Source organism: Pangasianodon hypophthalmus, chromosome 27 (genome assembly GCF_027358585.1).
Source record: "Pangasianodon hypophthalmus isolate fPanHyp1 chromosome 27, fPanHyp1.pri, whole genome shotgun sequence".
NCBI lineage: Eukaryota > Metazoa > Chordata > Actinopteri > Siluriformes > Pangasiidae > Pangasianodon > Pangasianodon hypophthalmus.
Window position 1 is genome coordinate 8415515 of NC_069736.1, and position 27502 is coordinate 8443016.

The 27502-nt window shown below is 37.6% G+C and overlaps 1 protein-coding gene across 1 annotated transcript; it reads right to left on the bottom strand.

The window, feature by feature from the left end:
- Positions 1 to 26972, bottom strand: abcg4a (ATP-binding cassette, sub-family G (WHITE), member 4a). Its single transcript, XM_026922065.3, has 15 exons — positions 26344 to 26972; positions 20700 to 20934; positions 11487 to 11604; positions 10850 to 10982; positions 10687 to 10737; positions 10278 to 10423; positions 9695 to 9818; positions 9136 to 9250; positions 7025 to 7170; positions 6834 to 6932; positions 6533 to 6701; positions 6194 to 6294; positions 4928 to 5086; positions 4665 to 4783; positions 1 to 3327 (listed from the first exon to the last, which is right to left on the bottom strand). Exons 2-15 carry the CDS (start codon positions 20923 to 20925, stop codon positions 3102 to 3104), a joined length of 1932 nt encoding a protein of 643 aa, XP_026777866.1. The 5' UTR covers positions 20926 to 20934; positions 26344 to 26972; the 3' UTR covers positions 1 to 3101.
- Positions 26973 to 27502: the final 530 nt, after the last annotated feature.

Genomic DNA, 27502 nt, shown 5'->3' on the forward strand with positions numbered 1-27502 from the left:
TAATATATAAATGCATTTATTGTAATAATTTGAACAGAGTCCAGTATATATAACTTGCATTTCTGATGAGACAAACATAACAGAATAAAGCAAAGATAAACAACTGGGAAACAAATGTGAGAAATCTTCTTTTCTGTGCATGCTGTTTTCACAGTCAGCTGTGCAAGCCATCCCAAACCAGAATGGCTCTCACCTACAAAATCAAAATACGATTCATTTTTTTTAATTTCGATATTGCAGTGGTCATCAGCATATCTTTTTCTGACTGAAGAGAATTTTTACGACATTGTATGCTGTTTTCATGGCATGCACACTGCATCTGCAACAAAAAGTGACACTGATGTGGTGTTGCTACAGCAAAGAACCGGAAAAGATGTGTCATTAACAATGTATCTGTCCAGATGTATGATATGATTGACACATGAGAAATGATTTGCCATGAAAGCATCTCTTGTTACGAACCTGTTGTTGGACATGTGATGTGTGTGTGACATTGTAGAACTTGAAATACAATGTTATCATATAGAAATGGCAGACAATCACTGGAAATACCATGATATATTGGAGAAGAAGATATAACACGCACTAGGCACAGAACAATACTATTGCTATTAGAATCAGGTTTTACCCAACTCTCTATTCTACAGAGACATTAAACACCGTATTCTTTAATCTCTTACTACATTTCCAGTGAGGGACCACTTCTGGCTCTTCAGCCCTGCCCATTAACACTAAAGATTAGGGAAGAGAGTAAGCTGTTAGTTGCCTGGCACCCTTACAATAATGAGTATTGATTTTACAGAAACCAGATTGCTATTGTATCCGTTTAAGGAGTGATCCCATTTCTAAAGCATTATTTTCATTGAGACCTGGTCATACTCAGTCAAAACTATATGACAAAAAAGGCAAACCTAATCTTGCATGTGCACTACAACCTTGATTTCATCAGGATACATTATCCAAGTTTCCCCTCACGCTTTTATTGCACACTGGCCCTCAGAGTCTATCTTTAAAGCTGTGTTTGAGGCAGCAGCATGTAGAGATTGTACTAGGACAAGAGCAATCATCACTACAGTAAGTAATATGTGCTAGCAGTAATGGTGATGATATCTCCTTCGTGTTTGCCTCCTTTTGATTTTTTCATACCACTTGCATCAGTATATCCAATTTACTCATGGAAATGACAGGATACTCTGATTAGAATATGGCTAAAACAAATATACAAACAACCAAAAAATAGAACAGTCTAGTTAATTTAAAAAAAAGTGTGAAGTATATAAGTGTGGAAATAACTCATGAGTAACATGAATTCCTATATGTAGTTGATTCCGATGTCACCATGCACGTTACTTATCTCTAGCACTGCACATCATAGTCATATAAAAATAAAACTAAATACAAATTAATCTCAAATAAAAAGATCAGCATTGCACATCTACATTTGTTGTGTATATATACTCAGGTTATTATAATTACGTATATTAGCAGACATAACACATAGCATGAATCAGAGCCATATCGTGTCCATCATCAAGTATGATGTTTGCATTGCATTGCAGTATTGAAGAGACTGAATAAAGTAAGCAGTTACACTTAAGTGTATAGGGAGGTGCTCTAATAGGCATTAAAGTCCATCAAGCAGTATACAATAAGCCATCAGGTGGCACAGACTGTCCATCCAGCATTTTGATAACACACGGTCTGGTGAGCTGACAGTAGAGCTGATGGCAGACATGATACTGAGAAGTTTACATGTTTAAACTTCTTTACAAGTTTACATGTTTACGTTTCAAACACGGCAGATTCAGGAGTCTGAACTCCAGCAGGATACACACATACTCATAAACTACAGGAAAGGTTAGGAATGCATTGTTTCCTCATCCATTTCTTCCATCCACAGAGGAAAGCTAACAGTAGATATTCCTAAGAGGTCAAGATGATTCCACTGAAATTCTGGTTTCTTTTTCCTAAATTAAGGAAAAGTTCTTTACACTGTATTTCAGATTTCCCATTCACAACAACTTCTTTAGCATCAGGTTCAGTGTAGGCAGCGAGTCACGTTTTTCATACTAAAACAGGATCATATGCATTGTCCAGTAATCCATCATGATGAACTTATGGGAAAATATGAAAAAGCATAAGATCACCCCATGTCCTTCACTTTTGGAAATTGAATTAAAAGAGAAGTCAAAAAATGTGACAGGTTCACATGACGAACAAAACTTGTGTAAATCCAGTAAGCTACTTCCCATTTCCCATTCTAAGGTAGCTCACATGAGGAGCACTTAGTAGTTGTAGTTCCTCAGATCCGTGGATGACAGATCTAACTAAGCAGACTCATTGTCCCTTGTTAGATGTACTTCAGTAGGTCAAGGTGAGATAGTGCTGCTTTATGTGTCCAAGGAAAAACATAGTTGAAATGACAAACATGGGCTCATCAGTACGCTGATTAGAGTTTCCAGACCAAGGGCAATACAGTGATAGTGCAGGACAACTCGGTTTGTATTCAGTTACTGCAAAAGTACAATTTGGAAACTGAGCCAACAGAAGAATGTTGAGTAGAATGGTGGTTTAAGGGAGCTTTTTTTTTTTTTTTGGCTGTTTTACAGGCACTTGCTCATATACTGTCTTGTACATATTTAAGCCTGTTCACATTAGGAGAGTCCACAATATACAGGGCAAGTTAGAGATTGTCAGTTGGAACAGATGTTTCTCTGTAGGTCCAACTTCATTCACCAACCTTCATGCTTCTTATTTATAATAAGAATTTGGTCATCATTTTATACTGTATCTAATACAAGAACTTTGCATGAAATAAGACTGGAAAAATCGTTAACTTAAATAAGCATAAAAAAAAACACCAAGTTCTCTATTGGCACTATTGACCCTGTGCTGTCACATGTGATTATGTAATTGAAAGAAACTGAAGTAATAAAAAAATCTTGAAAGGAAAGTCAATGTGCAAAAAAATCCATTTGTGTTGAATGAAGAGTTTGGTGAACATTGCACAGGTTTGCCTCCACAACATAATGGTGATCCAAAACATAAAGTCAATGTGTGTTTGTACAAACTAAAACAAGTGTAGTAGCTGATGTCAAGCCCTAGCGTTCGGACTTGACTTTGTAGCGCAGCACTAGATAAGTGGCAAACCGAAGAATGAGGAAGAAAACCCCTAACACCATGAAGTCCACGTAGAGCTTCGCGTCTTCTACATCCAGCAGCTGCAACACCTCCTCAGGCTTCTGGAACTTACAGACAATGCCTGGGCACTCCAAGTCTGTTCGATTCATACCATAAATGGATAGGATCACACCCTCAAAGCCATACCTGTGGAAGCATGAGTTAAACAGCGTTATGCCATAGCTCTGTTGAAATTCTCGATTCTGATTGGTCAGAAGGTTTTGATTAATTTTCTCTAACAGCACGGCTCAGTGTTCTGTGAGGAGATTTATCGATTTTGTAAGGAGTCCCCTTCATGGGAAGGCATCATGGGAAAACACAGCACCGGTAGAGTGTGCTACTTTTAGAACAAAGATGAAGATGTGAAAAGCAAGTCCACTGATGGTATTTTTGGGTTACTTTACAAGCGTCCTGAATCAATCTTTGCAATATATATCTGAAACAGAAATGACCATCCGTTCATGATCACTATAGTGTCCACGACAGTATAGTTGCAGATTTCTGAGTCGCCTTCTCAAGTGATAGGTATCAATTTGGAAATTGTATAGCACTGACAAAAATACAGCTAACTAGCTAGATCGTTCACTGATTAAAGTAAACACGGACATGCTCATCCATGCTGTACGGTGCATCTCGAGAAAACAACTTTTGTTATCTTGAGATCATAAGAGAAAAAAAAACTCATGGCCTTTCTGTACTTATGCAGAAAACAGAAATGGTTCTGTACATTGTAGATATGTCTACACGCTCTGTATTTAAATTTTCCCCTTGCCATAGCATATGTTGGTAGAAACTGGTTTGATTTCATTCCGATTATTTGCTTTGAAACAAGATCTTGGCAGCCGCAGACTGTTTTTAAATCAGCTCAAAAATGACATCAGTGGACTTTCATATTTTCAGCTTTCTTCCAAAATTAGCACAGTATGGTGTAAACCTGGCAACCCTGGGAACCCTACTGGCACTCCCTGGCACTTCCCATGACACACACTGCAAGAGGGTGGTGTGCAGAGAAGGGCAAGAGCATATGCACAAAACATTTAAGTTCTATATTTACATTAAAATTTAAGCTTTATATTTGATATTTACATTTATATTTAACATTTATATTTATATCTATAATCTTTAATATTTACACTGAAACTAATTAACTCTTAACTGGCATGAGTTGCTATCTAAATGTATCAGAATGGCCTCAAATGTTCAAAAAAGTCAGCGAGAAAAAAAAATATTTAACTTTTTACATTTGGCACCCCGTAGCTGCAAGCATGACATTTTTTCATATTAAGTTGTTAATTATAGCAGAACTTTTGGACCTGTGGCTGCAAAAAACATATCATTGATTTTTTTATTGACTCCAGACATGGATTCAGTGTAGCTCACCAGGTCACCAGCTCTAAAAATCCTGAATAGAGCTGTGTGGATTGTACAAATTAGTCCTGCTTCAGCATGAGATATTGCATTATAATATGAAGGGTGTCACTGACCTGACATAGGAGACATAGGAGCTCCACTGTAGGTATTTTGGGATGGTGTCGAAGTTGACAAAGAAGCCAGAGAAAAGCAAGACTGGAATGGCTGTCACTGGCCCTATAAATGTGGCCACCTACAATGAAGAATAGTGGGCTCAGAAAATACTATTGAAGGATCAAGCTTGTTCATGATAAGTAGTGAAATTGGTAAGGTATGGCTGATAAATTGGCTTGTGTATCAGTTTATTTGTATGTGTATCTGTGATGTAGTTACACACCTGCAGGGAGGTGGAAGCAGCTCCGATGAGGAGGCCCAGAGACTGAGCCACCAGGGCAGTGGAGGTGGACAGAGCCATGAAAAGTAGATATCGGCCCGCTTCTGGAGGCTGCTCTGTCATCCAGTAAACTATACTACAGTACAGTATGGGACATATAATCTGTGGGGGGGGGAGGGGGGGGAGACAAAGCTGGTGAGGGGAAGAGATTTCTTAGTTGTAGCTATTTTGACACTGAGTAAGGAGCTGTTCTTAGAGCCCCCTGCTGCCTGCAAGGTGCAATTGCAATAAAAACATTAACCAGCCTTTTTCTTTCCTTCATCTGTCCTTGCCTGCTCTGTTGAAACTACTACAAATGTCTTCTGAATTGCCTTTTAGGTAATGTGCAAAGGGTAGAGATGAACATTTTTGAACATCCATCTGTGGGCAGAGCTAATTTCCAGGCTGCGAAAATGTACAATGAAACCAGAAATGAAGAAATTACCCAGATCTACCTCATGGACTGCATCGGAATCATAGTTCTATTTCACCCTCCGCCAGGGGCAGGTGGCCAAGCAGAGCATCTGGGACACATCCACCCTCCTTGCACACATAGTCAGTCACACAATAAACTGGGAAAGATCCCTAGAACCAGTACTAGGCATAGAGAGAGGGGCAAGAGCTCCACCTCCCTGGAGGCACAAGGTTTTTGCATCAACCAGTTAGAAACGAAGGTGACCTTGCTGGCCATCAAATTCGTCCTACTTTTGTTGAGACACATCTTGATCCATTCCATCAATATAATGACAGTCAGGCACATAAATCACCAGAGTTGCACAAGGTTAAAAGAACACACTATGTCTTATACAGGAGCTATGAAAATGGGCTCACAGTCAGTTAGCCTTACCTACCAGGTCAGCGCAAGGGTACAGAAGCCATGCTGACAAGGCAGCACATACACTCAAGAGAGTGACATTTGCACCCAGAGAACTCAGCAAGAAGGTTCCAGGGACAGATAGCCATTGACGATGATATTTTATAGGAAATACTATGTCATATGGTCACCAGGTGACTTTGTAGTAAGGTCTAAGCCTGTATGTGTTCATGTACAAGAAGGTTACCCAGTGTTCAAGGAACCACAATTACATACATAACTCGAGCTTTCTAAGGTGTCTTGGAAATCATGTGATTATTACTGGTCTAGAAACATATTTAAACATTATACACTCCATCTTTCATATGCTGATACAGTATATAGCATTTCTAGAATCAATAATATTAACGCCATACCTGGAATGGAATGTCAGCCATGGTCTTGGCTAGGTAGTAGGCCTTTAAACTGTACCAGTAGTTCAGGTGCTCCCTTATAAACACTGACATCTCCAGAGGAACTGGGAAAGTAGCACAGGATTACCCAATTGTTCAGAATTTTCATGTTATAATCACTATAGCCTCATTTATAACCACTATTATCTTTCTGAATATCTAAAGAAATTCAGAAATCTTAATCGCATTTTTAACTTTATTACCCTTCATCAATGGTAAACATAAACGCACACATATATACTCAAATTTTCTTCGTTAATTGCATGTGAAATTGTAAAATAGAAGCACGACAAAAGTCCTTACATGTGAGGACAGTGGGCATTAATGCGGCAAACATGAGGAAGAGCATGGAGAAGAAGAGGAATCCGGTGTTGTTGAACACTTTGCTGGCATCATTGCCGATGTTCAGGTACAGCAGACCGATCAGAACTCCAATAGACAAGTGCGACATCACCCTCAGGTGGGTCAACACCTAGACGCACAATTTCAAATCCACAAATATATACTGTATGACGATCACCATAATATGAATATGATTAATATGAATAATTTTGTCAAAATATTTAACATGCTGTAAAATTTACACAATTTTAATAAATCCTACCATGTCTCTGCATATAGTGATAAAGGTTCTTTTGAAAAGAATGCAGAACTGTGTGAGCGTGCTGGTGGCAAAGGTATGTTTTTCAATGTGTCCTGAATCCTGTGCGAACAGAAGAGAAGTTGTGTGAGGCAGATAGGCGCAGTGGAAAGGTTGACACTGTTTGTTCACCAGCCAGTGTATGTGTCACTCACATTGTAACACTGAGATGGGCAGGACGATGTGGGATCATTCTTGTCACTAGAGTTCTTCTTGCCATCTTCTGAACACATGCCACCCTGCACTGCCTCGAAGAGCACAGGATTCAGATCACCATACTCTCCTGATGCCACCTCGATTACTGCAGAAAAACAGATGGAAAGCACACAGAGATTATGCAGAAGATTTAGAGATTTAGAGATTTCCTACTGTGTCTACAAACTATTTAGACAGTAGAAAAAACAGAACATGCGATTTATGATATTACTGCACAGACAATCTACAATGGACATAAAAAGTCTACACACCCCTGGTGTATAGACAGGTGTAAACTAAGTACAAGTATAAGTTATAAGTATACGTATAACTTATAACTAAATGTAAGTTTAGGGGTGTGCACATTTATGCAATCAGCTTATTGCACTTTTTTATTTTCATTTTTTTCCCCATAAAATGATTCTTATTGTTTTTCACTTTAACTTATAGGTTGCAATTTCACTATAAAGGTAGAAAAGGTTCTGACATGATTTATCGTGGTTTCATTTTTTTTTACATCACAAAAACCTGCCATTTTAACAGGCGTGTGTAGCCTTTTATATCCATTGTATATGGCCAAAAGTTTGTGGACACCTGACCATCACACCCATATGTGCTTTTTAAACATACCATTCCAGATTTAATCTGCGCTTTGCTGTTATAATAACCGCCACTCTAGATTTTGGAGGGTGGCTGTGGGGGAATTGCCCATTCAGCCACAAGAGCATTAGTCAGGTCAGCCACTGATGTTGGATGAGAAAGCCTGGGGGGCAGTCAGCTTTTCAATTCATCCCAAAGGTGCATGCCACTCAGGTTCTTCCACTCCAACCTTGGCAAACCATGTCATGACCTCACTGTATGCACAGGGGTACTATCATGTTGGAAAAGGTCTAGGCCTCATAGTTCCAGTGAAGGAAACTTGTAACTCTGTGCTTCCAACTTTGAGGCAACAGTTTGGGGAAGGCCCATATATGAGTGTGATGGTCAGGTGCCCATAACCTTTTGGCCATATTGTGTTTTATTGCACAGAATAACTTGTTATAGTGTAATAAAGTAGTAAAATCCCTACCAAAACAAGTCAAATTTATTTATCTTTTGCACAGTAAGATGAGACATAATGTACGTTGAAATGTTTATGGCAAATCTCAGGTAAATTGCTTACATGTAACAGAAGATACAAAACACACACACACACACATATATAAGAGCTTAAACATATGATCAAAATACAATATACAATATATGTAGGTGGGGAAAGAGAGAGAGAGCAAGCCAAAAAAATTGGCATACACAATAAAAGTATTACAATGTGCTAAAATAAGGTGTAAAGTGGCAAGTGGCAATAGAAAAGGTATGACCAAGTGGCAATGGAAAAGGTATGTAAAGTAACTCAATGACACTGTCCTATAAGCTATTTGGGAACCTGGTAGTCTGCAGGTAAAAACTGTCCTTTAGCCTGCTTGTCTGTGCCTGGTTCCTCCACAAACATTTGCCAGATCTGGAAGCCAGTTTGTGTTCTGGATGACTTAGGTCTAATATGACTGTGAGCTTTCCCTGGGCACTGTGTCTAGTAGATGTGCTGTTTGGATGGGTCTGCGTTGCCTGTGATGTGTTCTGCTGTTCTAACCACTCCCTGGAGAGACCTACAGACCTATCAGTTGTTGACAGAGCAACTGCTATACCACAGAAAGACGCAACCACTCAGGGTGATCTCTATGGCTCAGCCAGAGCTTCCTGGGAAGTTGGTGAGAATGTTAGGGTCTGGTCCAAACTTCTTGAGCTTCTCCAGGAATTAGTCTCTGGCTAGACAGTTTTGGTGTGGAGGGACCAGGTGAGGTCATCAATGACGTGTACAAAGATAAACTTGAAGTTGCTACTCTTTCTATGACAGGGACTATTGCTACTGTATATCACAATGCTACAAAACGTTCAAAATGCACAGAGTACTTGTTTTCCTAGTAAGAAAGAATAAATCAATAATCAATCATGAGTCTGATCCGCTACAATTTTTTTCACACGTTGTTTAACTAACACACACACACACACACACACACGCACACAGTGTACGTACTGAAGTCTGCAGGATTGTGGTAAGTAGGGCAGTGGAGACCGAGGTTCTTCAGATAGGGAATGAGGTACGGGACTGTGCCCTTATATATGCACTGCCCCTGACTCAGAATATACAGCTGTTACACAGAGCACAGAGAGAGTGGGTTACAGATTAGACACTACTGCTATTACATAAAAATTACATACAATTACATAAAACTAGCGCATAATATTTATTTATAATTATATAAATATAATTTATAATTATATAATTATTAGTGTGTAATGTTATAATATTTATTTATTTGTCATTTTATGTAGTATTCTGTGGCACATATTTGCATTTTTTACTAGCATTTAACTAATCACTAGTGCTATAGCACTAAGAAGTACTAGCCAATCACTGTGAGAAAAATACCACAGCCGAGGTGTGAACTGAGGTGTGCTAACTAGCTGGAGATTGCAACATTATCATTTTCTAAGTTTAACCTGCTACGAACATGAATCGTTCTTGAATTTCTTGCCTTTTGTTTATCTTATGAATTTTGTTAGTTGTTAAATTTTTAAATACTGTCTGATACCTTGTCAAACATCTCGAAGAGTTTAGCACTGGGCTGGTGGATGGTACAGATGATGGTTCTTCCACCCAGGGCAAGAGACCTCATTAGAGAGACCACCTGGTAACAGGATGCACTGTCTAGACCACTGGTATACACACACACACACACACACACACACAAAAATAGTTGCAAGTACAGTACTCTAAATACTAACAATGCTGAGGTGATACACTGAAATCATAAAACAATGCCTTTTCACATATACAGCTGGTTTCAGAACATCACGTTTTCATTTGATTCAATACTATTATATGTACACTTACTGGCCCCTTTATTAGGAACACCTGTCCATCTGCTCATTCATTCAACCCATGGCCCAAACGATGGTCCATGCCATGGTCAAAGTCACTGAGATGACATATTTTCCCATTCTGATGTTTGATGTGAATATAAACTCTTGATCTGTGTCTGCATGATATTATGCATTGCACTGCCACATGACTGACTGACTGGATACTTGCATGAATAAGGAGCAGTACGGGTGTTCCTAATAAAGTAGTCAGTGAGTATACATGGACATATACACATATAAGTGGTAAAACACCTGGTTGGCTCATCGAAGAACATGACAGGGGGGTTGTTGACCAGCTCCAGTGCAATAGCCAATCGTTTACGCTGACCTCCGGAGAGAGCTTGTGTACGAGTGTGTGCACTCTCCTGCAGGCCTAGAGCAGTGAGGATCTCATTCACCTGCCACAAATGTGCACATGGTCAAATTACATGTTTTAATAAAGTCACTGTGTTAATAAGAAAAATTTTACAACTGTGTGAAGTTACTGTTTGTTCACGTATACACAGACATTTAATAAAACGTGTTATTTGTTTGTACTAGTTTGTTATTGTAAGTTATTATAACAGCTATATTTCAATGTCATGTCAAGTCATTTCTGGCAACTTCACAGACGTGAGATGGGATGGTGTAAGGTAAAACCACAGCTGGCTGTTTCACTCACCAGTTCCTTCTTCACTTCCACGTTCTCATTTAGCTTAAGGTTGGCTGAAACCTGCAAGAGAGAGTGCACATCACTGAGGGGGAGGTGATTAGTGAAACAGAGGAGATTGAGCATGGTGTGTGAAAGTGTGTGATAAATGTTTTTACTGGGCCGAAAGTCTTACCATCATGGCCTCCCGTGTGGTGAGGTGTGGCAGCAGCATGTCATCCTGCATAATGTAACAGGACATCTTTCTGAAGGTACGGAGGTCACGTGGTCGCCCGTTTACCAGGATCTGACCCTCCATGCCAGTCTCTCTAACAGAGAGAGAGAGAGAGAGAGAGAGAGAGAAAGAGAGAGAGTAATGGGAGTGGTGAGGTAAAAAAAAAAAAGTGATAAAGAAGAAAGCCAATACAATATACAAGTTCTAGTATACACCTAAGTGGACTTGTATTTTACTTTGTGTCAAGATATAAATGTATCTCAAGAAAGAAGTAGAAGGAAAAGGCAAAAAGAAAAAGGTGTTCATAGAGGAAAAAAAGAAGAAAAGGAAATGTAAACAGATGGCATTTTGAAATACCAGCTGTGTTAGACTGATAATGATTATTAAGCAGTTATGAGGGCAGCTGGAATAAAGTGTACAGGTGCAAGGACCACTGGGAAATATAGCACTGAATAGATGTATTATAAAATGTGTTAAATTTTTGAATTAAAATGGATGATGTACTATTAAAGCAAATAAAAAAAAACAGAAAAATGGTTCTGGCAGAAGAATGAATATTCATCTCCTCTCTTCAACACTTTCTCTCACTCTCACTCACCTGTAGCCAGCAAGAATATTCATGAGGGTGGACTTGCCGGCCCCAGAAGGCCCCATAATCCCGATGAGCTCTCGGCTGCAAAACTTCCCTGACAAACACTTCAGGAGCGCCTTGCAACCTGCACATATCAGATACATATCAGTTTAGCAGGTCAATGTGCTCACCCACTCCTTACCATCTTACAGTGAAACACTTCTAATATTCTGTTAGAATGAAAAATTGCACTATACATGAATAGATAATATGCTTATTCATTTACATAATAAAATTCTGACTGTAAATTTTCTGGCCTGTGAAAACCCTTCACACTCACTGTGTGAGGAAATCACACTTAGCTAGCAAGGTTTTCGATATCTTTAGACTGAACAGACTGAACATGGACTGTCTGTGAATCAAGTTCATTCCTGTTATCACTTACATTATAACAGCTACACATTCCCTCTCCTGCCTCTCTTTCTCTCTCTCTCTCTCTCTCTCTCTCTCTGTCTCTCTCTCTCTCTCTCCTCTGAATTTAATAAGACATAAAAATGCAGCTTGTTGTGTTACTGAGAAACCATAAAGCGATCTGTTCTGCATTCTCTCCAAGGTCTTAAATCTTAAAGGATAAAAGTGCTGATACTGAAAACTCTCTACAAAAAATGTTTAATAAATGTCTCTTTACAGAAAACCTCAACAGTTACACACTTCTTTACTCTGTTTACGTGGAGCGCCAGCCATAAAAGTCTCTGTAAATTAGTTTTCCTACAGAAGTTATAATGTACATTAACTAATATAGACCTGCACTTTCTCTTATAGCTGGACCTACTGTCCAACACCTTCTGACCTTCTGACTCCGATTTGAGAATTCAACAGCGCTATTGTCTCTGGAATAATTGCACAAGAAATATCCATGCTCATTCCACCACCCATTCACTTTCACAATTATTATTCGTAAGTAGAATAAAATGTGTAACAGGAATGTGTTTCCACACATAACCATTTTTTTCTTCTATTTCACAGATTATTTCAAAGATTAGAGAGTCTGACAGAAGTTGATCCATCAGTCAGATTATTAATGGATAGCTATGTGCAGTTCCCCGATCGTAACATATTCTTTTGACATAAAGATCTTCCAAAACTTTCATGACAACTTGATGTGTAAATTTCAAATTTAAATAGAATTAAATATTAAAAACTGAAGCAATATGACAAAACAACATGAATTCTTCGGGAATAAGAAAGGGGGATGGTAAATTTTTATCGTCTGCTTTAAACCAGGTTACACCGGCACCCCTCTGCAAATGGAGCCCTGCTCTGCAAAAATAATAATAATAATAATAATAATAATAATAATCATCATCATCTCAGCAAGTGAAACTATCTTGAATATAGTCAAATTTATCTAGTATTTCTTATTATAAGATCAAAATAAATCAAATATAAGATCATTAAACCTATTTCTGGACATTATTACATTTCAAGCTTGCAGTTTTCTTATTCTATTGGCAGATAATTTTGCTTCTTTTTAGAAATAAAAGCTTAAAATTAGTAAATCTTCCAATAGAACAAGATTATTTCAAGCTTGAAATGAATACAAATGGCTTGAAATAGGCTTAATAATCTTATATTTGGTTTATTGTAATCTTATAATAGGAAATACTAGATAGATTTGACTATATTCAAGGTATTTCCACTTGTTGTCATTTTTTGCACTACATCATCACGACTATCCTCATATTGGTGTTGATTTATTAAGTGTTGTGCATAATAGAATGGTCAGTGTCATTTCATGCATTTCATGAATTTCCTTTCTCATCTTTTTATAATGCTTCATTTGCTTGTCTATAATGCTTTCTGCTAACTTATGCTGTATGCTTCATTAATCATTTGTCATTTCTTCAATCATCCTAGCACATCTCTTGTGTGTCAGTCTTTTAAATACTGTGCCGCTCCATTACCACACAAGGAACCATGACATGTGACATGCAGACATGTAGGTGTCCATACTAGTGCACAGTCTGCAGCACAGCATGAGTAAAACAATGAGTAAAACACTGTAATTAGAGGAACATTTCTTCCATGAAACTCTCCCTTTCCACTGTGAGTACAGTTTAAATCATATCCAACCCATATCCAACCAGAACAACATTTTAATTTACAGTAAGTATGTGTACATGGTAATATTCTGTAGATACAAGTTGCTTTATTTGACAAATGTTTTTATTATGTAAATTCAATGAGCTGACGATGCCTGAAAACAACACAATGCTCACTCTGGAAAGGAGTATTGCATTTTTTTTAATAAGGCTACACATATTGCTTCTGGAAATTGAATTCTAAAGAGAAACTCCAAACAAAGCATCTGTAAAATTAATGGCACCCCACAAAATGAGCAAAATACAGAGTGATATTTTTATTTAGACATATTTTTTTAAAATACAGTATTTTCCAACATTATTTTCTGCAAAACTCTGGTTTCAAAATTATTGGCACTGCCTCAATTAATATTTCGATTTAGAGAAGCTGTTTGTGGAGAGAATAACAACAGTTTCTTCCTGTAATGTCTGAAATGAATATAGAAAGATCTTGTAATACGCCTTCACTCAGAACATTTTAAAACTACAAGTTGCCAGCAGGGTTCAAATCCAGATACAGAAATGGCCTTCATAAAACATTGATTTCATCTGGGTTGATTTGAATGCTTGTTTGGGCTCATTATCTTGAGGAAAGATTCATCCTGGCAGAAGCAACTTAGCTTTGGGCTAAAATATCCCAGTGCTTAGAAGAATTCCTGACACCATCAATCTTCACAAAATCCCTTGGACCAATAGCTGACAAAGAGACACAGAGCATCAATGATTCACCACCATATTTTATATTCTTTATAACTGTTTTTTCCTCTATACATCTCCGAGTTTTCAACATCTCGATGGTGTGCACAGTCAAAATTTTTTAGTTTGGTTGCATCCGGTTACAGCACACAGTTTTAACTATAGCTCCGATGATAGCTGTTGAGGTTTAGTGCTTGCTCTCGGTGAGGATGTCCGTTGTGCAACCAAAATGGCTTGAGGTTGTGGAGGCGGTGTCTACTAGTTGATTCTGATACGTCATAAATGATTAACTCTTCTTAACAATTCTGAAACAGATGTATTTGGGGTCTTATTTGCCTCCTTCACCATCCTCCGTGTTCTTAAATATTTTTCACATACACTCCACTTTAATAGGAACATCTGTACTCTTGCTCTTAGTGACTTTGATAGTGGTATGAATGCTCAGAGGAAACTGGCCAGACTTCCAGCTGCCAGGAAGCCCAAGGTAACTCAAATAACCACTCTTTACAACCATGGTGAACAAAAAAGCATCTCAGAAAGCATATGTTAAACCTTGAAGCACATGGCCTACAACAGCAGAAGACCCCACTGGGTTCCTCTCATTCAGCAATTCTGAAATACTCAAACTAGCCTGTTTGGCACCAAAAACCACGCCATGGTCAAACTCACTCACATCACATTTTTCCATCATCCTCATTCTGATATTTGTTGTGAAAATTAACTGAAGCTCTTGAATTGTATCTGCAAGATTATATATGCATTGCGCTGCTGCAACATGATTGCCTAATAGGATAATTGCATGAATGAACAGGGTTCCTATTAAAGTGGATGGTGAGGGTCTAAAAAATGATATTATTTAAAAAAAGATTATCTTACTAGTGATTTATTTTAGAGGAAAGATACTTTCTGCATACGTGTGAGCGGGAAATTGGAAGCTCTGCGTGTAATGTTTCTTTTGTCCACTCTCTGAAAAGGTGTCGTTAATTCTGGATTCAACTGTAAGAGAATGTTTAAAATTTAATGACATTATAAATAGTACATATAAGCATATGTATGTGTCATACTGCCAGAAGCATCATCTCCCGTAATTAGACTGTTCACGTGTGTACTCTGCTCTCAGCTCTACAATCTCTCCGTCTCCATGTTGTAATACACTGTGAAAGAGCCAGACAGGTGGGCGGGGGTGAGACAGAGAGTGAATGAGAGACGAACCTGGGTCCATATCCGTCGCATAGCCTTATAACTATCAGTTCTGTGTGCTGCATGCTGATGAATCAGCCGTGCGATGTGTGTCGCATGCTGATCGCTCGACAAATGCATTCAATGGCCTGTGTTGTGATGCAGCTGATAAATGTAAATTACGGCCTAATTTAGGCTCTGGCTCATGCTGATGTCACTATGCACCGTCAGTCTAACAACCCGATGACATCATTAACAAAAGCCCCCTCTCTAATGTTTTCCTCGGTGTATCGCTATGTATTTCCTTCTCTTTCTCTTTCTCGCTATTTTAAATTATTTTCCTCCCTATGTTTCATTAGAAAATCGAAAGGCAGGTTTCAGTTCTGCACATCCGCAGGGATCGAAAAGGCAAACGTGCCGTCTGGAAAACAGACGACCTTTTCCAGAACAATAGCTCATATCACACTGTCATGCTTTCAGGTTTGTAACACTCGTCTACGATCAAGTAGATCCCTGTGTGAAATCAAGGAAATACACCTTTGTGGTGATAAAAAGAAAGCCACCAGTTTCATTTTAAATGACAGAAGCACTTGATGAGGGAAAATTGCACATACAAAATGCAAGGTCTGTAAGGCTTAATCTGATCATATCTATAATAAAAGTGCCTAAATCTTAAATCGATAAAATCACTATCTCATCCTTTAACCACGAGTTAATGAACCTGATCAAATGAATTGATTTTTGATTAAAAACCAGCTTTGATTAAAAATTTTTATTAAAAACCAGCTGCAAAAGCTAAAGAACTAAACACACAAAAAAGAAAAGATATCTCGTTCTTTAGCAGAGATTTAATCTTCTCGCAAGAAGATCTTTTTCTCATTCAATAAGTGATTACTTAATAAGTGAATAATTAGATACAGCTATTAAGTGTAACAATCCGAATTAATTTTTAAATGGGGGAACTGATGTCATTGCACTGAGTTGAATACTTGAGTACAAGCAGCTGCTGAATGATTTGACAGAGCCATGACTGCATGTGTGTGTGTTACACATCAGCGGCTGTGTGTGTGTGTGTGTGTGTGTAAGATATTCTATAGATCCAGAAATGTTAATGATGCATGGTCATGATTCAACAATATGTCATTACAATTTTGGGTTGCACCATTAACCATAATTTCACAATTTCACCATGATCATGATTTTTGGTTTCCTCAAACTAATTTCCTAAACCTAATTGACAGTGATAACGGTTGAGTCACTCTAGTGCGTTAAATCACAAACCTCTGCATTTATGGTATATTTTTTCAGTTGCATACTGGTGGTGGAATATCTACATATTTTTTCATGATGTACAATGTGAAAGATAAGCCTGTTTTTTTGCTTGGTTTTTTTTTTTTTTTTGGTTGTTCATGCAAAATAATAAAATGATAATGACATATTTTTGTTCCTAAACTGGCAGAATAATTATGATTTTTTTTAAAAAAATCATGATTTCCATATTAAGAAAAAAGGTATGTGGTAACAGCAAGCAAGCGAGAGAGAGAGATGCAACGTCAAAGAGAAATGGAGAGATGGGAGGAAGCAGAAAGCAAATAAAATACATGAAACACAGGGGGGAGATCAGTCAATCAGGAAGGGAGGTAAAGTTTAAAACAACAACAACAACAACAAAGATAGTGACGCAGCATGACATTTGCAATGGGATGTTAAAGGAAGGAACACGAGCAGCCACACAGCTACTTGTCAACTCATTGTATCTCATATACAATATCTTACATTGTTTTTTTTGTTTTTTTGATAATAGTACATACTACAATTAATTCCTCAATTACAAATACAAGTCCTTCAAAATCAAATCTTCTTCAAGTGTGACACAATCAGTTATTCTCAATTCACAATATGATTTAAGAAGGAGGCTGTTGAACTCAGAACATGTGTCTGAGTCTGCCAGAAATGACAGCTGTCTGCGTTATGTGTGTCTGAGTGTGTGTGTGTGAGTGTGTGTGTGTGTGTGTGTTTATTGGCGTCTACTAAATCCTGAAGTTTTATCTGAAGAGGGAATAGGTTGCCTGGCAGGAAAACATACCAGCGCAAGGATGCTTTCTAATAGGCGTCTGATAATACAATAAATCAAAGCCATATCTTCAGTATATTTTATCAGCAATTTGATTCAAAGCCTCCATGACTCCATGACCAAAGAGAGATATCTGAGGCTGTTAAGCAACGGAAATACAGAATAAATAAACACATACTTAGTGAAATAAAAGGAACAAAATAGTATGTGTCTAGAAAAGGAGAACTGTTGCTGTAAACAGTAGTCATCAGGTATCACTTTTTTATATGTAAATGTCATATAATGTCATAGATGGGGAAAAGATTTTTCTTTTTAAATGCTTCGCAATTTCCACAGCAATTTATTGTTATCAACTGAATGGCGTGTTGTACTTATTATCAGTTTATAGTTACATTTAACTGTAAATGTCTGTGAAACAATTTAGTTACTTTAACTTTCTGACTGTTTCAAAGTGCTGACACTGGAGACTCCTTCCATAAATGTCAAATAAATGTCTCCTTATAGAAAGCATCACCATATGAATGACAATATGCTTTTCTTTTTTAACTAACAGCACATTTTTAATTCATTTATTATTGGTCTTAGATTAAGTGGCACATCAGCCATAGAAGTCCACGTGAATGAGTTGTTAATATCAAAATGAGAACATATTAGAACGAGCGCATTAATATAAACCTGTGATATGAAGTACAATCAGATTTAATAATTCAACTGTGGTATACAGTTATATAACTGAATATTAATGGTCCTATAATTTTATGCCACCACAAGCAGAAGATCACTAATAGTGCTACACGACACCTTTGTATTAAGCAAAATAATCATGTGGAGGCAATATCATATTAATGTCAGTGTTTCAGATTGATTTTCATCTATTTACCAACATTAATGTTTTCTTGTCATTTATATTTAGCTTGATTTTATACTTCTGATCTTCAACTCATCCTCATGCAGTAATATACCGATTTCTATTGCATGCTCTCCATATATGATTTTAGTCACTACAGAAAAAGTGACTAATAATGTCTGTTGAAAATTGTTCTACTGACGTGTATTATAACTTATATTTCAATTAGTAAACTGATATATAATTTTTTTATTTAAATGTAATGTACGCCAAAATGACATGCATTTATTCAATTAACTAGTAGAAAATTACTATGAACATAAACATTTAAACTTTGAAATATTAATCATCTTTGTATACATAGGCATTATGCGAAGGTAAACAGTGAAATTTGTTCTGGCAGCTTTAATGGAAATTCACTAAAGCCTAATTTTACATGAAAAAAAGTTAATGTATTTTATAGAAATCAACAACTGATATGCATAACGAACTGATTTAAAATCATATTGTACCACCCTGAATTAAAAACAGATCGGATCATAAGGTTTCTAAAGATCCTCAGCCCTAGTTGGAGTGTGTATCATATTGTTATTCACACTGTTCTGTCCTGTACTGTGTGTGTGTGTGCGTGTGTGTGTGTAAGTGCATAGATACTTGGATATGATTTCAACCCCCGCCCACAGGGGAGCTGAAGTGTGTGTCAGCATTATGTCTGTCGCCAGCCTCTGCATATTGCTAACGGGCCAAAGACAAGCATGTTACTGAGTGTGTGAAGAGTGTGTTACTGGTGTGAGTTTCTCTGTATGATTGAATCAGAGCACTAACAAGGTCATTCTATTGATATGTCCCTTTCAGAAAAAATAAGAGTGTCACTGCATAAGCACACAGTGCTTTAGTGTTGTAATACACTGTGTGTGTGTGTGTGTGTGTGTGTGTGTGTGTGTGAACAAGTAAATGGCTAATGGTCCAGTTTTAATCCAGAGGGTTAGTTAAGCTCAGCAGTGTGTTGGTGTACAGAAGTGAATTATTGTCTAAACTTTGCTGAGTATAGCACTACACAAACCCTTAGGCGGCGAGAGCACAGGGTGCAGTGTGTGTGAAAACATAAAACGCGGCAGTGTGGGTGTAAGTGTTTGAATGCAGTCCCTTATATGTTAGAGGTATAGAGCAAAAGACTAAGAGAAAATGTGGATGTGACAAAGAATAATGAGCAGGAAGATGTGCGATAAATCATCAGTATTGATCCTAACAGTAAAGGAGAACATGAAGACATTGCCTCTGCTTTGTGTTATTTTGGGGAAATACTGTTTAGCTATACTTCTTTTCTGGCACAGAATCCCACAGCCCATGTAAGCTTGGCAGTATAAGCTTACAAGTCACTTATTGGCAGTTGAATCAGAGGTATAGTATTTTTGTAAAAAAAAAAAAAAAAGCCTATTATACGTTGATAAGGAGAAATAATGCCTGAGGAGTGCTGAACCAAAATGTTAAGCAAAGGGGAAACAACATCACACATAAAAATCATAAATTCGAGGAGGACATGAAGGATTTTAAGACATTACATATTTCATTCTGCTTTAAAAATTATCTGCGGATTTTTCTTTAAAGAAAAAAAAAACACCTTTTAACCAGTGTTAACTATTGCATGGTGTATGGAGTAAATTTAATCATTTAATTTAATTTACTACATGGTATTAATTGGGTTATTACTTTAGGAATCTAGCTAATTATCATTTGAATTCACTTTCCTCATGTAATGTTTACAATTTAACCACAATATTACCTGTGGAAAATGACTGGCATGCTAACCAGACTACCCAATATCCCAGCAACTTACTTGGTTCAAGAAACTATTGTAGTATTTTTAAAGGAAGTATTTAAGTACTTTACAAAATGACAAAATCCTGTATTAAGATTGACAGCTTTACATTTTTGAGCAGTGTGATGGCTCTTTAAAAAGTAAGCTTTTGCATTCTTGTTGCTGCTCCTATTGCATTTATCCTGGGATGTGCAATACTAACAGCATAGCTGTTTCAAGTATCCTCATCACCACACCATCGTCAATGTATATATCATCAATATATTTATTAAAGTAATGTTGTAGACAAAAACGTTAAATCATTCAACTGAATCCGAACACTAAATATATAATCAAGGAATGTTACCTCAAAAACAAAACAAGACCACATAAAGCATGACCTAGTGAATTATAAACAACTTGATGTGGCTATGGCTGCAATCCTTGACCAGGGTTTTAATGATATAAGAGAATATAACTGTGTTGTGAAGTATAGCCTCCGTACCTCTCCTCTTCCAGCAGGGGCCCTCGTGAATAGTGTAGGAAAGCTCGGTGAACTCCAGGTCTACAGCCGAGCGCCGGGGCAGGTGTGAGAACCTCTGCGCCTCTGTGATATGGTTTTCCACTTTCTTCAGGTGGGTCAACATGGCTTCCGGAGGGGCTCCTCCCGTCCGCTTGGTCACTTCCATGGGGATGGAGACCGATCCTGGCTCTAGGGGCTTTTCAGCCATACCAGCAATCTGTCAAATAGGGACACTGTGAGAATGTGTTGAAAGGTCACATTGTCACATGGGACTCCTGTATTTATACAGTTTCTTACTTCCTGATTTGTTCCTGAAATTTTTTTTGTTTGTTTTAGACTGGTCTCATTAGTAACCAAATACCCTGTGTATACATACATACAGTGGTTACCCTGTGTATACATACAGTGGTTTGTATGTGTATACATACATACAGTGGTTTTCATAAGTATTAACCCCCTTGACCTTATTATTATTATTATTATTATATGTCATTAATCTACACAAAATAGCCCATAATACTGAAGATGGGGAGATCAATATAGTTTGCAAAATTAGAACAACTAATTATATGACTTCTGATCACAAATGGTTGTACCAGAACTAATTTAGTGGGGTTTTCAAGGGGTGAATACTTACTCAATCAGAACTTTACTTTACTTTTTTTCACTATGGTACAAGTAAGGGGAGTGAATATTTATGCAAGCCACTTAGAACCTTCGTCTATGTGCTTTGCAAGTTTCTCATATTATAATTAGCAATTAATTATGATTACCTGTGGTTCCAGATTCCCCTATTATATATTCATAGTTCAATTTTTTCTTAGTTCATTGTTTTCTAGTTCCCAGCTCATTGTTTATCTAGTTCCTAGTTTCAATTTTTGGAACAGAGATCATATGATTACACCCAACCCCCTCTGGGTCAAATTTTTGATTATATATATATATATATATATATATATATATATATATATATATATATATATATATATATATGTAAGATTATATCTAATAGAGATGACACTAAATATATTGCACTGAAGTAGAAATGAAAAGACAGAGAGGTGCTTTGATGCATAATGAGTTCTTCTGTACGTACAGTTCCACAGCTGTGAAGCCATGAACCATCAAAGGAGAAAAAAGGATAAAAGAGGAGTCTAATGAGAGCTGGAATTTTTCATTATCTGTGATGAACCACGATTCTGATGTGTTTGAATAAAACCCTGAAAACAATTCAATTACCAGCACAATTCTTCTGAACAAAAGCTCTCCAGCCTGAAAGAAAGTCTTTCCGTGTTGGTCTTGGATTTTAAAAGGGTCAATAAATCCAACTCTCTTACACAAAACAACAGTAAATATAATGGCCGCTGGCATTCAGATTGGTGAGGTTTGGGACACAAAACTGGTGTGAGGTGAGACGCAAGTAATCTGATCATAGCGGAAGATAGTACAAGAGCTGCCTGAGCCTTACTTATAATTGGACAAGCTCACAATCTCAATATGACATAGAGTGTTCCTATCTCTGTTCTGATTCTGTCGTTCCTTGAGTTTTGGTCTTATGTAGTCTAGCACTGGTATGGTCTCAGTCTTGAGAATTGCATTCTTGACTATTACTCCAATTAGGCTCAGTGTGTTAGTATGAACCCACTAAACACAGTCTAATTTGAGCTGGAAGTTCAATATGACATCAAACCAAATAAGATGATATACTTAAGTATAATCTAAGTAAAAGCAGAAAGTACAAATAAATTGGCCTCATTTCTAAATCTTTTAGTAAAGTGTAAATGTTTGCATAGGCCAAACTGAATTAACATTTTCCTTGACACAGCTCATTTGTATTTTCTGACGCCCACAAAAGACCATAAAAGTTCGAGCGTAAAGAGGGCTGGAAACACAAAATGATTACTAATGGTGAAAGAAAAGGCAGAAATGGAGAAGTGGAAGTTAAACGTCTCTTCCCTCAGCTGAGGCATTTGTTTACAGCTTACGGCTATGCACAGACAGACTGGCTTATAGCATTTCTTTTAGCATAATTAAATGACTAGTTTTATTTGTCTTAATTTATGGGTTTGTGTGCTCACTTTCTTTATTTTTCATATTCTTTAATTAATGCCAATAATACACAACTTTTCTCGATGGTATTCTTAGTCCCTGACCTAGTGAGCTAGTATGTGGATGTATTTCTGATAGAAACTACAAAGCACTTCTATAAGTCTATTGCTCTGGATAAGTCTATTTAAACTTGACAGTATAAACCATGTATAAGTGCAGTAATCCATGCAAATTTTATGATTTGAAGTCAATCAATTGAGATTTACATTAGTTAGTCTTTTTATGTGTAAATTTACAAACACTCAGGAGCACAAGTAGGATATGAACGTGTTTCCGAAATTACAGGATTTTAATGAATACCAAATTTCTTGTGCTTGTACAAACAATTTACAAAGAAATATGTTCTTATCCAGCTTAATAAATGATAATATCGTACTCAATTAAAAAGGGAAATATCCAGTCAAAATTGTACTCAAGTGAAAGTTAAAAAAGGTGCTACTTTTAAATGTACTCTAATATTAAAAATAAATGTTTTAACTGGTGTAATTAATTTAATATCATGTCATATCGTGTGTAACTTTTATTACTTATCTAAAACTGTTATGATGTTAAGACCATTCATTTTTAAAGCATCTATGCCATTTTGCCTAAAAACAGAATTAGGTTTGCTGGTCATATGCATGAATACTACATAGTTTGCTAATTAATTAATAATAAGTAACATATCATGTAAATAACCAATATTTTTAACCATTAGCTAGAATATGACTTGCTTTCTGTTTATGTTAGCTACTGGAATCAATACTAGCTTAACCTGGCAATAGCAAAGAAAACAGGCCAACTTAGTTAAATGTATCCAGTTAATGTCAGCAAAATAGTAAAACCTACCTCAGTATGCTTTTTTAAATTAGATCGAGTTCATGCCTTCTAGGAGGACACCTCATTTTATAGGAGTCTTTGTTTTCTCCAGCATAATGGAACATTTTACTGAGGTAGAGCCAGGGTTGCTCATCCTTGAGTTCCACACTGCAGTCTTGTATGGATGGAAATGAATGGATTGTGATGACTTTAAAGGTCTTTAAAAAGGAGCAAAACATAAGTTTTTTCTTTGGAAATATAATTAAATAAGAGTACAACTATTCATTGCACATAATAAGCAAGTAAAGTATAAACACAGCAAAATAATACTTAAGTACAGTAACAGAATACTATACTTAAGTATTTTCCACTCCTGCATACACTAGACTTTTAGATAGTAGATCCAATAGGTAATAGATATAAAAAAAAAAAAAAAAAAAGAAATGATCATTTTTCCCCTACAAAAATGATATGGTGTGATATAAGAAAAAAACACAAAATATAATTACAAAAAATATTGTAGTTATTATTTTCTGCTTTTTATCCTCTGTCTTGAATGGAATGGAATGGTAGTGCTAATTGGGACTTCTGACTATGGCACTATGAAAACAAATAATTAAAATAAAATAATAACTACTTGAATAAAGATCATTGGTTTAACAGATGCTGAGATATTATCATGGCCTGCCAACAAGCCTTTAGATGAAAACTTTCAAAAGAAAACAACATCTAAACTAAGAGATGGGTAACTTCGGTTCACTACAGACTAAATATGGTGTTAGAAATAGCATATACTGGCCACAAACTAAAACAAATCCCCAGACATATCTTCTGTATGACAGCCAGTGATCCAGACTGGAATACATTTGATACACATGTACTGAGATACCTGTATACTGTATATAACTTACGAAGGTATTCTCTTAATAAAATGAGCAAATTGAGCGAATTATTTTTAAGAGAAAACACGCAAATACACTACAAATACACTCTCCATTGAAATCAATAAAACGATCTGCTACAGCTTTAGAATCAGGGGAAAGTAACAAACTACATACATTATGCGGTGGTCAGAACTCTGGAAGTGTTTTGTGAAAGTATTGCTCCGATTACACTCCCACATCATAGTGGTGATTCATAAGCACCTTATGAATAACACTGAACACATACCCTACACTCACTAGGGTGCTACAGGAACAGAAAGCAGAAAGGGCCACAAGCATGATGTGAAAACAAAAGGCATGAAAAAGAATCTGAAAAAAGGATCAGAAAATGTGCTGCAAACCTTTGTGAATAACCTTTTATCCTAGTATCCAGATTAATAATAATAATAATGTCGATGATGACGATGATGATGATGATGATGATGATGATGATGATAATTCCTGCTCAGAGGGTCCGACAAGACATTCCATCTCATGGTGAAAGGAAAAGAAGAGCAATAGGCAGTAGAAGGGAAAACACTATTGACCGCACCAAAGGGGCCATGGCATCAAATGTGTTATAGTGTTACGCATCAATAGCAATGCACTTAGGCTTGGCTTCAACACTATCTAAACCAGATCCTGATGCTGCCCTAAAGAGCACCTGATCTCTCTCTCTCTCTCTCTCTCTCTTTCTCTCTGTCTCTCTCTCTGTCTATGGAGTGGTTCTGCAAGATCTTGCCAGCTAGCACATCATCCCATTAAAGCAGCAGTTATCCAGACTACCATGTTCACTCTATAAGAAAACATAGCTTCTTCTTCTGAAGGTTAAAAATATAAGCTTAATGTGTATGATCGAGATCAACAATCAACTTCAGATAGACTCTTTAGTAGCATTTAAATCTTTGCTCGTCACTAAATTCCTCATACCAGCCATGCTGTATAAAAAAAAAAAAAACAACTCTAACATTAGTGTTAATTAAAGAGGAGTGGGTAGGAAGGTTGGCTAGAACAGATTTTTCTCATATCTACAGGTTAAATGGCACTTCACGCAAGCTGTAGTAGAGAAAAACAAAACCTTGGATTGTGAGACAGAGTCTAGCCAAAATAGGCCAATGACAGGCTACCAATCATCCAGGAAAATCTATACAGTAAGCCCACCCAAACCGCCTGCCTGAATCCACAGACAAAAAGTGCTGCAAAACATTTCATAATTCCACTTGAAGATTCATGGCATGGGGTGTGTTTCTGAAAAATTTCATATTCCCTAGTGAGGAGGTGAAGGGTCGGGGTGGGGTGTCTGAGCCGGGGGGTCTTTATTGATTGCCTTGCCATTACTGGCCTTCCATTACTACCCTGCGATGGTTTCGCTCACTGCAGGTACATTGGGAGGAGCAGACGGGCTCCGATCAGAGAACGGACACCAACACGGCTTACCGTTCAAGCACTCGGATAAAGAGGCACCAGGATAAAGAGATATCATTAAATCAGTGCACTGGAAATATGCAGTCTATTTACTCTTATGCAATATGATTAAGGCTGAGTGGCTCCTTTTAAATAAGGATGCTTTAATGTAATCAGATTAGAAGCAGACACACAGTTAGGTGATGGTAACCTGATCACTATGAAGAGTTACCTACGCTTCAGCTGGGAAGCATCAGATAACTGTGACATACATGAATACGCAGCATCCACACAGAGAAATATAGAAACATGGATGGATATAGAAACATAGAAACATAGCACAAGGATGGAGGCCAGCACTAGTACAGAGTGGTGCTGATGGGGAAACTTACTTTTTTTTTTTTTGTCAAATTGAGATGAACTGACACGTCTCCAAAGGGCTGATGCTCTTATTTACCTACACAGATATCCGTGTGATCCTGACATGCCCGAATGGATCACCCCGGATCCCGCACGAAGCACAAAAAAGTCCGCAACACGTCCGACTACTTTCCTGGAGGAATCAGCTCCATCTGGCATCCATTCCGCAAATTCTAACAATACGCCAAACCCAAACCATGCATGCCAGTCATGAAGAATGGAAAGGATGCATCGATATAACAGTCAATCATCAGTTACATTCCGGTCAGCTGACGGGAAGGCAATCCGTCATTTCATTCTTTACTTCTGTAAACAAGTCTGCCGGAGGACAGGCGCGTTCACTTCCGTTTCCCGCATCAGCATCATCCACACCGGATCGGTACCGCAGCAGTCCAGATCCCAGTCAGAAATCAGTGGCTGATCACCTCCTGTGTCCTGAAGCCTGACACAGCTGTAGAACACGCTAGAGATCCGAGCAGGACGTCTGATGCAAAACGCATCCCTGTGTGCAGATGTTCAAACATCCAGATGTGCAGGCCGGCGGAAAACAGTTTGCGCTCAGGCCTGTCGGTGAGGTGGTGTAGAAGGGGATGAAGCATGCGTGTGGGTGGGGTGGGGAGAGGTGGGGTGGGGAGGGGTGGGGTGGAATGGGGGGTTGGAGGAGTAGTCATCTCTGCAGAAAGCTCACAGGGCGGGTTGGCGCTGTGCCACATGCGGTCACGGGACAGGTAGGGATCTCGAGTTTCCCCACGGCTGTCCAGGATGGTCCATCATGTGCTCTACTCATCTGACATGCCATTACGGTGCATTTGGCTATTCAGGCAGGTAACTGGACCCTGGATATGACAGCGTATGTCCTTGACATGTGATCTGTGATGAATATGTGCTCGTGCGCACAGATACAGGCTGACAGGAGTGTTTTGTAAAATTGCATCTGTACTAAGACCGGATCCATGTTTATAGACATCTGTATGGGACAAAATTGCATTTACAAGAATTTTACCTTGTTGCAAATTATTGGCTAGATAATTTCCCTATATTCCAACACAACTGCTCAAAATATGTCCAATTTTATAAATATCATTTAATCTGAGTAAAGAAAGTAAAAATTTTTTTAAAAAAAACAGTCTT

What these genes read in the sequence shown, in the direction of transcription:
- abcg4a (XM_026922065.3), bottom strand. Translation starts at nt 20,925, where the DNA reads ATGGCTGAAAAGCCCCTAGAGCCAGGATCGGTCTCCATCCCCATGGAA. An exon ending in TGGAAGTGAAGAAGGAACTG is followed by an intron (nt 10,424 to 10,686) that starts GTGAGTGAAACA and finishes CATTTGTGGCAG; the next exon opens with GTGAATGAGATCCTCACTGC. An exon ending in CTGCTTCCACCTCCCTGCAG is followed by an intron (nt 4,784 to 4,927) that starts GTGTGTAACTAC and finishes TCTTCATTGTAG; the next exon opens with GTGGCCACATTTATAGGGCC.